General features: G+C 39.5%; 1 protein-coding gene across 1 annotated transcript; it reads left to right on the top strand.

Moving 5' to 3' along the window:
* The first annotated feature begins 14,492 nt into the window (after positions 1 to 14,492).
* Positions 14,493 to 14,867, top strand: LOC132032164 (F-box protein PP2-B13-like). The gene has a single exon (XM_059421939.1). The coding sequence runs from the start codon at positions 14,493 to 14,495 to the stop codon at positions 14,865 to 14,867; it is 375 nt and encodes a 124-aa protein (XP_059277922.1).
* The last annotated feature ends 270 nt before the right edge of the window (positions 14,868 to 15,137 follow it).

Genomic DNA, 15,137 nt, shown 5'->3' with positions numbered 1-15,137 from the left:
CAAGGGCCCGTGATTTCATGAATTTAAATCCTCAAAAAATTTTCGGGTCAAAGCCGGATGAAAACTCGCAAGGTTTTATTGATGAGATGCTGAGGACGTTGAGAATTATCTATGCCTCTGATACTGAGTCTGTGGAGTTGGCATCTTATAGACTCCGGGATGTGGCGGTTCTTTGGTATAATAACTGGGCATCTTCAAGAAAGAAAAATGCACCTCCTCCAGTTTGGCAAGAATTCATAGATGCTTTTATCCACCACTATTTGCCACCTGAGGTTCGTCAGGCCAGAGCTGATAAATTTTTGAATCTTACGCAAGGGAATATAAGTGCCCGGGAGTATAGCCTTCACTTTAATTCATTGGCTAGATATACTCCGACTATGGTGGCTGATATGGGAGATAGAGTACATCGATTCGTGAGTGGCTTAGGGCCGCATTTGTTTAAAGATTGCCTGACAGCTTCATTACAAGAGGGGATGAACATTTCCAGTATTCAGGCCCACACCCAGAATTTAGAGGAGCAGTAACAGCTGCAGAGGGGTGAGCGTGATATCGATAGAGGATCGAGCAAGAGGGCCAGATCTGCTGATGCTAGTAGTGAGTATAGAGGGGGGACATTCGAGCCAGTCCGCGATGAGTGCGCCTCCTTGATTTTTGGGCAGGAGATTTGATCGCCCCATTTATTCTGGACAGGGTCAGAGTTCGAGAGTCTCAGGTTCTCAGTTTGGAGGTGATCCTAGTCAGCAGAGACCATCGGTGTCGCGATGTAGCCAGTGTGGTAAATTACATTCCGATCAGTGTCGCCTGGGTTTAGATGCTTGCTATGCCTGTGGTTAGTTTGGGCATGTAATGCGAGATTGTCCATCGATGAGTGGTAGAGTTGGGGTTCAGCCCACAGGATCGGCCACTCGGTTCTTCTTCCGCGCGCCCGCCGATAGGCGGTACTCCCCGCATTCCAGCATGCCGTGGTAGGGGGCAGAGGGGGAGCATCCAGTTCAGGCGGTACCCAGCCCCGTATTTATGCTTTGGCCGGACGCCAGGATCTTGAGTCCTCCCCGGATGTGGTTACAGGTATACTATCTATATTCTCTCATGACGTTTATGCATTGATTGATCCGGGTTCTACGCTGTCTTATGTCATTCCTTATATTGCTGGCCGTATTGGGGTGAAACCCGAGCCAATTAAACCTTTTAGGTATCTACTCCATTTGGTGATCCCGTAATAACTAGACAAGTCTATAAGAATTGTGTAATTGTGGTATGTGATCGTCAAACTAAAGTCGATTTAATCGAGCTGGAAATGTTAAATTTTGATGTGATTATGGGCATGGATTGGTTAGATTCCTGTTATGCCAATGTCGATTGCAGAATGAAAGTAGTTCGATTCCAATTTTCGAGAGAACCCATACTAGAATGGAAAGGTAATACGGTGTCTCCAAGAGGTAGGTTTATTTCCTACCTCAAAGCAAGGAAAATGATCGCCAAAGGCTATATTTATCATCTAGTCCGAGTTCATGACACCGGAGCAAAGCCACCGACTTTTCAATCCGTCCCGGTAGTAAATGAATTCCCAGATGTATTTTCAGATGAAATTCCAGGCCTTCCTCCGAAAAGAGAGATTAACTTTGCTATTGATGTGTTGCCAGACACCAGGCCTATATCTATTCCTCCTTACCGAATGGCTTCTGCAGAGTTGAAAGAATTAAAGGCACAATTGAAAGATTTGCTTGAAAAGGATTTATCAAGCCCAGTTCATCACCGTGGGGAGCACCCGTCCTATTTGTGAAAAAGAAAGATGGTTCCCTACGGATGTGCATTGATTATAGACAACTGAATAAGGTGATGATAAAGAATAAATATCCGCTTCCAAGAATCGATGATTTATTTGACCAATTACAGGGCGCCAAATGGTTTTCCAAAATTGATCTGAGATCGGGGTATCATCAAGTGAGAGTTAGAAAAGAAGATATTCCCAAAACAGCTTTCAGAATGAGATATGGCCACTATGAATTTCGGGTGATGTCATTTGGGTTAACTAATGTTCCGACGGTGTTTATGAATCTGATGAATAATGTATTTAGGCCTCTCTTAGATCTGTTCGTGATCGTGTTCATTGATGATATTCTAGTATACTCTCGTCAGAGGCAGAACATGCAGACCATTTACGTATTGTCCTTGAGATTCTTCGGACTCGAGAAATCTTTGTGACCTACGGGCCATATCATTTCAAATACCGGCGTATTCGAGTTGATACTCGAAAATTGAAGAGTCGTGAAGACACGGCCAAGGCCTACAACGCCTCTGTAAGTCCGTAGCTTTACCGGAATTGGCGGGTTACTATAGAAGATTTGTGGAAGGGTTTTCTCTATTTCAAAGACCATTGACGAAGTTAACTCAATCGGCCGAAGTTTAAATGGACTGATGCTTGTGAACGCAGTTTCCAGGAATTGAAGGATAGATTAACCTCAACCCCCGCCCTCACACTTCCAGAAGGATCAGACGGTTATGTTGTTTATTGTGATGCCTCCGGTGTCAGATTAGGCTGTGTATTGATGCAACATGGTAAAGTCATTGCTTATGTTTCAAGGCAGTTGCGGAAACATGAAAAGAACTATCTGACCCATGATCTTGAATTGGCCGCGGTTATTCATGCACTAAAGATGTGGAGATATTACTTGTACGGAGTACATATTGATATTTATACAGATCACAAGAGCCTCCAATATATCTTCAAACAGAAGGAGTTGAATTTTCAGCAGAGGCGATGGTTAGAGTTATTAAAAGATTATGATGTGAGTATTTTATACCATCCTGGAAAGGCGAATGTAGTAGCTGATGCACTTAGCCGCAAATCAATGGGTAGTCTATGTGAAGTCCCTCCGGAAAAGAAAGAACTAATCCGTGAGCTGCACCAGCTAGCCAGCCTCAGAGTTCGTTTAATCGATTCAGGCAATACAAGAATTGGTATTCACAACCCAACTTTTTCATCCTTAGATATGAAGGTAAGAGAGCACCAATATGAAGATCCCCAGTTAAGTCACTATAGAGATACACTTCATGAGAAAGAGAAGTCGCCATTTGAAGTTTCCACAGATGGAGTTCTTAGATACCGAGACAGGCTATGTGTTCCAAATGTTGCCGAACTACGTCGTCGGATCCTAGAAGAAGCTCATTACTCTCGGTATTCCATTCACCCAGGAGCGACAAAGATGTATCATGACCTCAAATTAAGGTATTGGTGGGATGGAATGAAGAAAGACATAGCAGAATTTGTAGCTCAATGCCCAAATTACCAACAAGTGAAAATTGAGCATCAAAAGCCAGGAGGCTTATTGCAAGCAATGGAAATCCCAACCTGAAAATGGAAAGTGATCAACATGGATTTCATTGTAGGGTTTCCTCGTTCCCAACGCAAGTATGATTCCGTATGGGTAATCGCGGACAGACTCACGAAATCAGCTCATTTTCTTCTAGTCATAACCACATATTCGGCAGAAGATTATGCAAAGCTATATTTTAAGGAGATTGTGCGACTACATGGTGTCCCGGTGTCCATTATTACTGACAAAGGAGCACAATTTACAGCTAAATTCTGGCAGTCCTTCCAAGAAGGTTTGGGTACTCAGGTAAGGCTTAGCACAGCGTTTCATCCATAAACTGATGGGCAAGCTGAACGCACTATTCAGACCTTGAAAGATATGTTACGAGCATGTGTGCTAGATTTCGGCGGTAGTTGGGATGACCACCTACCTTTTATTGAGTTCGCATACAACAATAGCTATCATTCCAGTACTCAGATGGCTCCGTATGAAGCCCTATATGGAAGAAAGTGTAGATCCCCAATTGGGTGGTTTGAAGTAGGAGAGGTACAGCTAATAGGTCCGTAGTTGATTCAACAAGCGGTGGAAAAGGTCAAGGTTATCCGGGATCGATTACTAACAGCCCAAAGTCGCAAGAAATCTTATGCGGACAACCGTCAGCGAGACTTAGAATTCCAATTTAATGAATGGGTATTCTTAAAAGTATCACCGATGAAGGGTGTGATGAGATTTGGCAAGAAGGGCAAACTTAGTCCCCGGTATGTTGGGCCTTATAAAATTGTACATAAGGTGGGCCAAGTAGCTTATGAACTGGACTTACCTCCAAAACTTGAATCAGTCCACCCAGTTTTTCATGTGTTAATGCTCCGCAAATGTGTTGGAGATCCAGCTCAAATCCTACCAGTTAATGACATTCAAGTTACAGAAAAGTTGACTAATGAGGAAGTACTCATTGCTATACTAGACAGGCAAGTACGGGAGCGTAGAAATAAAGAGGTGGCTTCTGTCAAAGCCTTATGGTGAAACAATAATCGAGAGGAAATGACTTGGTAAGCGGAAGAAAACATAAAGTCCAAATATCCGCAATTGTTCCCACCCCTGGAAGAGATCCAGGATGGAACATCAATATTATGAGGTATGTATGCTCTCTTTTCATGTTTTTGGTCGTGTGTGGCCATAATCTCTTGCTATTGTGTTATAGCCCTATAACGCATTGTTATTGTGGATTGTTGTGACAAGATGGTAGTGCCATATTACAGGGGAAACTCTGGCGAAATTTTTGTAGAACTCACGAGAACTTAACATTCGAGGACAAATGTTTTTAAAGAGGACAAGAGTGTTACACCTCGGAAAATTCATGTCGTCGTATGGTAGATAGACTAGCGCAGGGTGAGAAGTATATGATGTTTCTATAAGTAGGAAGTAGTACTTAACGGTTCTAATTAAGTCTCCAAAGGCGTTTGAAGCAAGAGAAGAAAGGTCGTTGAAGAATGTAAGGTATAAGTCGTGTTTTGAAAAAGGATTTGCAAAGTACCGGGCTAACGTTGATCTTAATGATGTCTTAAAGAAGAGTTATAATACTCCTTAGATTGTTAATGAAGTGTTAAACAAGTGCTAAGAAGGTTCCATAAGGATCGGAGATCAAACGGAATGACGAGTTATACGGCAAACTTATACGGCCCGTATAATTTATATGGTCCGTATAAGGGACCGTATAACCTGCCTAGAGAAGGGTCCTCCACTGGAAGCATTATACGGCACACATACGGACCGTATGTGTATCCGTATAATACCATCGGGACAGATTTTAAATTTTATATAAGGAGGCCAAAGTTCTCATTTTTCATTTCCCATTTTCTCTCCACACCTCAAGAAACCTCTAGAACTCTCTCCACACGATACCAACACATATAAGAGGGAAATCAAAGATCAACTACATTAATCCAAGGAAATCAAGTGTAAGGGAGTCTCTAGGGTTTCTTGGAGTCAAGAAATCTCTTTGGATTGAAGCTAGGGTTTTTCTTCAAGTGAAGCATTTTCATCCAAAACTTACTTCTACACTATCAAAGGTGAGTTTTATGATCATTTCATGTTATTTAGAATATTGAGAGGTTGAAAGACTTGGATTATGGAAGGAAGTAGAAGATGGGTTACAAATATGAGAATGGTAATGTTTTTGAGTTGTAGCTTCACATGAATCATGAGTCTTGACACATTACGAGTATAATTATGTTATAAATGATATTGAGAATATGGGGGAAACACTATATGAGGATGAATATGATGTTATACTATAGCTATGGTTATGAATGATTTGTAATGGAATTTGGAGAATTGAATAATGTATAGTTTGAGGAAGATTGTTGATTGTGATATTGTGGTTGTTGTTGTTGACGTTTGGGAGTTTTTATATGATATGGGGGAAGTTATAGAAACAAAGGAGATCTTTGCCCAATTTTCGTTAGCTTTAGCTTAAGCTTAAGTACGTTTTCGATTATCTAATCTTAGCACGAATTACTTTGAATGTAGAATTGCGAACTTGGAAGGAAGCATTTAGTCGACAAGTTAGAAAGGTGAAAAGGTATGTAAGGCTAGTCCCTTCTTTTCTAAGGCATGAATCCTATGACATGATTATTCTTATCCTCCATGACCTTCTTACGTTCCGGGAACTATGAGTCTATATTTATAAAGAGCTTCTCATGAGATAAATACAATAGATATGTTACGAATATGATAATGATGATGATGAGTCTAAGTATAAAGATTCTAAAACTCATGATATGATAGCCCCACGAAGCTAATGATCCTTGATGTGGCTCATTGTTGTTACACTCACCTTATAGTGTTAGTTCTTTCAAGGTGAGGCATGATGATTATGATTACTCCATAATGGAATCGGGGGTTCTCGACCTTACGTCACCCCGATAGAGTCATAGTTTGTCTTTGAATTCTTATGCATGCTTTATGAGATGTATATGATGATGAGATTACATCGTGCCTATATGGCCGGGCAAACACCGCTAAGGCGGGGGGCATATACACTATGTCGAGAGGGCATAGGCAGACACCACTAGTGGGCGGCATGAGATGTTTACCCCGAACGCAGGAGGCCTGGATGCGGGCTAATGATGATCATACCGTACCTATATGGTCGGGAAGCTTATATATGTATACATGATATGATGATGTTTATGGTGTAAGTTAGCATGCATTATTCAATCTAAGTGACATTCAACTACAGGTTGTTTTCTTACTTAATGTTTCCTTACCGCCTCGACATGTTATTATTGTTCATGCCTTACATACTCAATACAATGTTCGTACTGACGTCCTTTTCTTTTTGGACGCTGTGTTCATGCCCACAGGTAGACAGGGAGGTGGCCCCGATTCCTAGGAGCTACTCAGCAGATCTACAGGAGCACTCCATTACTCCGGAGGTGCTACTTATGGTCGTATTATTTTGTGTACATATTTTGGGTATGACGGGGTCCTGTCCCGTCCTTTTGTCCAGTACTCCAGTAGAGGCTCGTGATACGTATGTGTGGGTAGTATGGTCTCATGAATCCATCATTGTATATTTGTATATCATTTTTGTATTCGTGAGGGCTTATGTATATCCATGTATTTCCTCGGAGTTATATGTGTTCAGAATGAGTATGATGATTAGCATAATGACCGGTGCTCGGTAGTCAGCTCCGGGTACCCATCATGGCCCCCTAGTTGGGTCGTGACAGTACTAAACCCCTAGTGGACCATTGGGCCTTCATGTCATTCTCACCCATAACTAGGCCTCCAATAATATTAGCTTCCCTTTCTCGCGTCGGACTCAATAACTATTGAAACAAAATTTCCTATTGGGCCTTGACCCAACAGGGTGGCTGGACTTCGGTTCAAATGGCCATGCAGTAAAAGGAGGAAACGAAAAAGGAACCAAATTAGTCTATGTTTGCTGAACCTATCACTAGCATAATTATACGCACATATATACATGTATATCAAATTTGATTACAAGTGCACAATTAAAAGACTTGATCATAATCTATTGGCTTCACTGAATTGTAGCTTATGCCATACAAAGGGAAAAGGTTGTCAGCACTCTTATTCCTGACGCCGCACAAGTTCCAGGGGGTTTCACGAACCCTAAGCATGGTTGGACATTGGGGAATGGCTAAGACCTATCCCCCAAACAATGTCCAGCAATGCTTTGGGTTCGTGAAACCCCAAACCAGTGTTGCCATAGTATACAATCAGAGCCCTAAAGTTGTGTACATATATTAACTTAATTCCCGCGGCCATCTGCTTACAAACCACATTCACAGACACACATAAAAACACGCTACGAACGCGCTCGTGGCCTCAAAATTCCAAACGGAGACCTTGTTGACCGAGTCAACCCCCGATACCTCAATTCCAACTTCCCAACCCAAGTCCCAAAATGCATCCGAGTGCATTGGGAACTAAACCAGATATATACACAAGTTCTAAACGACCATCCGAACCTCTCGGATTCGACGAATTTTTGAAAAAGGTCCGGTTTACCCAAAAGTCAACTTTGAGTCCACTATTTTTCGCTTTAAGCACCAATTTCACCAAAAAGTAGTCAGAATCAAATATAGACACCTTGAGAAGCATGTCAACAGTCCCCTCGGGTCAAAAGTGAGCTAACCAAGTTTGGAAAGGGGGCAAAAGTGATAGAAAGACTATAACGACAAAACTGGTCGGTACATGAACTAACAAAATTGTATTTAGCGCAATAAGCTCTTGATAAGATCGATTGTGATGGAAATGCTTAGAATCTACTCAGATAAAAGAAGGATTGTTTTCCTGGCGAGAGGAAGTCATGATTTGGACTTGTGGCATGTGTCAGTGTGTTTCTAAGGGATCTTGGTAATGATGATAGCTTGGAAGGTGTGAAGGAAAGATTAGCAAAATAAGAGTACTCTAGAAGGAAAGATTAGCAAAATAAGAGTACTCTAGCGGTTCAGGTTTGACAACGGATTCCGACAATAGTCAGAGGGTTATGGTGTCTATGACAGTATTGTGGGATCAACCAATTTATTTAGTGGTATGGTTATAGTGAGAATCAGGATATTCGAGTGGGGACATTCAGTACATTCGAGGATCAATCCGGAATGGAATTTCGGGTTTGAGAAAAGGGAAAGTTTGTGTATTTGAGCTAAGTTCAAGGTAGTTTTGATTGATAAGGTGAACTAGCCATACTATCATTGTACTTCTTGCCTGCGGAGGCTTCCATGAGGTTATGATGGGCATTCCTTGGTTTCTTGTCGGCTTCGTACTCTTCTTTTTCGTTCAAGGACGAATGATTATTTGATTGGTAGCTGATGTAACAACCTGTTCAGTCGTTATGCGTGTTTTGACCATTTTACTCCCGTCGACCCAGTGCATGAGGTTATCTGGCTATTCTAGTGTGGCGAAAGAATTAGGACCTTTAAGTGAAAATATTTGACTAATAGTTGACTTTTGGGTAAGCGGACCTTTTTAGAATTCTGTCAATTCCATGAGGTCTGAAGGGTCGTTTGTGACTTGGTGGGGGTGTTTGGTTAGGTTCTCGAGGCTTTCAGGGGCGTTTGGTGTATTTGGTTGGAAACTTGACTTTAGCCATTGGGGGGTTTAGCGGGTCAAGATTACTTCCTTTTGAAATTTCGAGGGCACGAGTGAATTCGTGGTGTCGTTTAGAGTCAGTTTGCATATTTGGTTTGTATTCAGAAAACTCTAAATAATTCTCCAGATTTCGGGGTGTTGGAGCCAAAAACCAGAAAATCTAGTTTCAGTAGTTGCTGGTATTCTTCTTCGCGATTGTGTGGAGAGGTCTCGCGATCGCGAGGTAGCTCATGTTTTGAGTGGGTCAGTAGCTATTCTTAATTATCGCGGGCCATGGTCTCACGGTCGTAATGGATCTTCGGGTCGGGTTTTTTGTTCGCCTTCGGGATCGCGTCGTCTCAGACCAAGATCGCAACGAAGGCACTGTAGCGACTGAAGATAAATTCCTAGAATCTAAGAGTTTATTCCTATTCCAAAATTCTAAGTTCTGCAGCGTGTTTTGGTGAGTTTTCAAGAGGCTTCTACTAATCCATGCTTTGGGGTAAGTTTCTAATCCTAGTTTATGCTTTTCACTTGATTATTGTCATTATTTAGTGGTTGCAATCTTGTTGGGTTGACGAATTAGAAATGTGTAAACCTAGGTGGGAATTGGGGGGTTTTTGGGATTAATGAAATTGAAGGACAAATTGTGGTTGGAATTCCATGAAATTAAGGATAATGACTACTTGGATTATGGGTAATGTAATTTCACCCTTATTTTCTAGCTTTGCCCTTGAGGCTCATTAGGGGTATTTTAGGGTTTTTGGTTTAACTTTTGCACCTGTTCCTTTGAGAATAATTGAGCTTCCCCGTGATTGGTTATTAATTTAAAAATTGGTAATTGTTAGACTTCAATCGTTCTGAGGCGCTTCGGAAGGGAAAAGCTCAGATTGGATAGTTCGTGGCACCGGTTCGGCATTGAGGTAGGTTATGGCTTACTCTAGTTAAACTTTGATTAGCGACTAGTATATGATTGCGTAGCATTGACGGGGAAAGTATGTTAGGAATTCGGACATGATGTTGGGATGGATATAGAATTATGTTGGTATGATTTTTGATTTTGTAGGCTTATCGCCGTTACTTATGCATTATTAACATGTGGTGTATTTGATTACATGATTAGAGTTGTGGGATGTGATAGATTCATTGTAGTGATTGGAACTCGATTTTGATCCATTTCCATGAATGTTGTATGTTTATGCAAGACTTTCTATGACTTATGATGTTGTGATTCCGTAGCATATTCATTGATTCCATGGATTTCTTGCATTTATACATCTTATGCATTCATTTGAACATTTACATGTTGGATCAGAGTGCGCGCCGTACATATATATTATTATTGGATCGGAGTACGCGCTGCAGATAGATATACATATTGGATCGGAGTGTGTGCCACGCAAGGTATATGGACCTCATGGGTCCCCCATGGGTCATGACTATTGAGACGTCGAGATTTTGTCCATAGCATATGCATACAGGTTTGAGTATTGGCATTGCATTGCATGACATTCATCTCATTACATTGTATGTATTATTATTCTATATTGATCTACTGAGAGTTGGTTGTGGTTGTGTTTTTGTTGCCTTGAGAGTTATTGAGACTTGACGGACTCGTGGTTTAGAAGCTTCACCTTAGGCTATGACTCGGTTGTGTGATATTCTGTAACTTCGAGTGATTACTTTGTTCCTATATCTTTAACTTGTTAATTCTGTGTCTTATATGCGTGAACTAATCTTAGTCGCCCTATGATGCTTACCAGTATGTTGTGTACTGATACTACCTTGCTATACTTTTTCTGAGTGCAGAGTTTGAGCCCGGATCATCTTCGAGACCCCATTTCTAGTCTTGAGGCTACTTACTACCGTGATTCTGAGGGTGAGCTACCTACCTACTTGCAGGCCCAGAGTCTATCCTCTCTGTCTATTATTCTTCCAATAGACATTTTTATTTGTATTTCAGACATATGTATTTACTCTCAGACATCGTTGGTTAGTTGTTCTAGTACGGTGACTTTAGTTTTTGGGGATTGTATTATGACTTAGTATCTTCCACACTTATTTATCTATGCTATGACTTAGACTTATTATGATTGATCTTGTTATTTTGGATAAGTAATGAAATAAGCGGATGGGTACGCCCATCAGAGGGGTTAGTGTGGGTGCCATCACGACTGTGTTATTTAAATCATGACAACTTTTCACTAACAGGTTCAAATGCGCTTGACGATGTTGTGTTGAATGTACTATAAGTTGATGTAGAGTTATATACTTTCATATAACCATAGATCACAAATGTTAACAAATTGGCATACTTAAAGTTTGAATTCAGATTGAAAATAAATTTTCTTATGAGAAAATTAGAAAATGGATGGCTAGCCCACCCCTGCCTGCGACTTTTCTAGGGCTGGATTGGGCTAGCCATTTTAAGACCCTTTCATAAGAAAGGGCAGCCAGCCCTAGCCCATCAAATACTTTGGCCTGTACGGCTTGGCTGGGCTGGCCTATTTTGACAACTCTTGTAATAGCCCAGCCCACTAGTAATAATATCCGCTTTGGGCCTAGGCCCGCACAGCTTTAAAATGCGTCACTAGGAGGTAAGGCATGCTTACTTATATACCCAGCACCTCTCTTGTGTTATGTCGATGTGGGACTTTCCTCCTAAGCTGGGGTGTATGTTACACCCCCTCTTATAGACTCATCATCCTTGCTGAGGTTTTCCCCACCACATGGGATTTGATTAGACTCAGCACTGTGGTTTGCCCCGCCCACCCGGAATTTTCCTAAACTCAACTGAACTCTGGCCCACCATCGACAAGGCTTACACAGGAGTGACTCTGGGTATATAAGTAAGCATGTCTTACCTCCTAGTGACGCGTTTTAAAGCAGTGAGGGCCTAGGCCCAAAGCGGACAATATCACTAGTGGGCTGGGCTGTTATAGTTCCAATACTAAGTATTCATTTAAATTTTCAATTAAAATTTCTATTAAAGTATATACCATTGATGACGTGAGATTTAATATATTAAAATAGTTATATTTATTATTTCACAAATTTATTGATTTTAAATATATCAACGCGATATGAAAAAGATTTCATTATATCAAACAAAATAAGTATAAGTACTCGCGATCAATTCCTTCGATACCGGCCCGCATCCTTCGGGTACGAATACTACATTACGGTAAAAAAAAAAAAAAATTAAATGCATATTTGTACTTATTGATATAACTGACAAGATAGATTTCTAAAATCTCTTCCTTTTGCTTATTTATCGGGTGAAAATCATTAACACCCCCCCCCCCCCCTCCTCCTCCTATTTTACTTTAAAATCAAAGTCCCCTTTCAAATTTGAACTATAGACATTCTCCCCCCTTTATTTTAATTGATTTTTTAAATACTTATTTTACCCTCACATTAAATACCTTTGTCTTTTTATTTATATCATGATTTTGTAATTTTTGTACTTCTTTAAAATCATGATATTTTGGTATTTTTAAAAATTTATGTAACAAACTTTCTATTTAAAAAAATACTTTTTATTTTCAAAATGAAAAAAAGAAATAAGACATACTATTTGAATATGTAAGTTAATGACATTCTATAATAAAACAAATGTGAGCAGAGTAAAAAAATTAATTTATTAATAATATTAAAACCTTAATATTAGACATAGGGGGGGTAGTCTCGTCTTCTCCTTATTAGTAGTGTTATTAGTACTCTCCTAGCACCTTACCGTGTTGCTTCTTTTGCTTTGTTTATCTAACTATTTTACTGTCGATACTCTTTCTATCAAACATGTCCTGGAAACACTGAGTCATGGGTTTATCAGAAACAACCTCTCTACCCACAAAGGTAGGGTAAGGTATGCGTACATCCTACCTTCCTCAACCCCACTTGTGGAATTACACCGAGTATATTGTTGTTGTAACAAAAACTCTAGTATTTATGTATGCAAGTGAAAATTACATGTAGAATAGAGGATTGAAAATGCCAAGGATAAAATAGATATTGCAGAAGATAAGGAAGGAAGAATGTCTATTGCGCATATTTGAGAGGTAAGTTTAATATTTAAGCAAATTTGGGGGACGAATATGATTTTCACCCATACTTAATTCTATATAAAACTTGGAACAAAAATAATATTGGCGGTTCTATCCCTTTACATAGTCTTCAAAGCTGTCATTAAGCATTCCTTAGTTTTAAACTTAATTTTATACGAACTGTGAATTTTTTCCAAGTCCATTGCTCCAATGAATTATTTCGAAAGGTTGCCAGAAGGATGCATAATTTGAAATCATTTCACACACAACTCCAGTAGATGCAGTACGATCAACAATTTTATCAAGAGGATTCACATTTGCTGCAGAATCAGATGAAATTTGGGGAAGATTTTTGCCCTCTGATTATCAAGAAATAATTGATAAATCAGAGTTTCCTCCTATTTGCAACATGAAAAGGAGCTATTTTTTTAGTCTGTGTGATTCTCCCATTCTCCTTGATGGAGGCAACTGGTAAAATCCTATGCAGAAGTTTTTTACTTTTTATGATTTTTTCTCTGTCTAACGGTAGTGTCTGAGTCAGTTTGCATGAAATTTAATTATTTAATTAGGTATTTGCTACCTTTCACCGGCACAGGTATTAGGTAGCAGCGGAGGCGCAAAGTTCGTATATGGTATTAAAAGAAAATGCTAGGGATGTCGCACCTAAGATTTAAATATGTGATCTACTAAAGAAATTTTGGAATCCCTTAGCCATTAAACTAAAAAAAATTCCTCATTGAATCCCGCCTTAATATCAATGAGAAAAATCATCTGCTCTACTTGTACAATATAGTTTTTGGGTCAAGAAAATTAAATTGAACCCCTTGTCCTCTTTAGCTCCGCTCCTTGTATTAGGTAACTCTGCAGCTCGTGGAATTTATTTGTAAGCTAGTAAAATAGTAGATTTGCTAGGTAAATTAATTAGTCAATAAAAAATTACTGGTTACTCTAAAGATAAAACAATTTCAATCTATAATTACCCTTTCAAAATTGAAATTTGCATGCCTCGGTATTTTCTTTTCTTAATCAATGATGAACAATTACCACAAAACGTAGATGGTAAAGATTTCTTTGCACTTAAGAAAAGGTGGTCAAGCCCTCTAAAGGAATCACCTTTAATATGAAGCTCTAACAATCCCCACCTCCCCCTCCCCCTCCCCCTCCCCCTCCCCCTCCCCCACAAATAGTAGTCCTTCTATGGTACGAACTCGGAGGCTTGTGACCAGGTTTTGATCACCATTTTGATTGCAAAAAGAAAAATCTTCTATAATAAATTGCATTTGACATTTAGTGTATATAACTTAATGCTTTTAAAAGCTAGTATATTTTAGCTTAACCCAAATCCCACTGGCCTCTGACTTATCAAAATTCATATCCGATTCCTATAGACTTAGGAAATAGATAAAGTAGTATATATAAACAAAACGAATTATGAAATTTTCCTTACAGTACTTTTTCTTACAGATTCTCAGAAGTGGCATGTCTTGGATCTATATGTTGGTTGGATATTCGTGGAAGAATAGTAACAGAAATGTTGTCACCAAAGACTAATTATGCTACTTATTTGGTGTTCAAATTGGTAAATCATATGTTCCATGGACTTGACTATGCTAATGCAATTATTAGGTTTGTTAATTATGAGAGTGACACTGAGACTGAAAACCAAGCAAATACTGTGAAACTTTCAAGTGGGAATATTCCAAAAATGAGAAGAGATGGATGGATGGAAGTAGAATTGGGATACTTTGGTAGCAAGAAAGGTTATGATGGACTTGTTGAAGCAAGACTGCTTGAGATTAAACGTCTTCATTACAAAGGTGGACTCATTGTTGAAGGGATTGAGTTTTGTCCCAAAATAATTGAATACACGTCTTCAGATGTGGATATGGTGGATCTGGGATTTTAAGTTTACATATTTCGAACTATAATTACTTTGGCTTACTGGGTTCAAGATATATTTTTATGTGCTTATTAATTTATTGAATTTCTTAGTACAAATGCAGGGTTTGAGTCAAAGTTACCGAGTTCTACCGAACCCGTAAATTTTGGCTCCTCCCCTGAAAGTTACATAACGCAATTGAAAGTTTGGCTCAGACACCATGACTATTTAAAAAAAAAAAAAAAATCTAGACTTTATGGGTGATTTATATTGTTCTTATTTTCAAAGTTTGCTTTT

The sequence above is a fragment of the Lycium ferocissimum genome, chromosome 9 (genome assembly GCF_029784015.1).
Source record: "Lycium ferocissimum isolate CSIRO_LF1 chromosome 9, AGI_CSIRO_Lferr_CH_V1, whole genome shotgun sequence".
NCBI lineage: Eukaryota > Viridiplantae > Streptophyta > Magnoliopsida > Solanales > Solanaceae > Lycium > Lycium ferocissimum.
The sequence above is the reverse complement of the archived record's forward strand: the minus strand, read 5'-3'. Positions and strand labels throughout refer to the sequence as shown.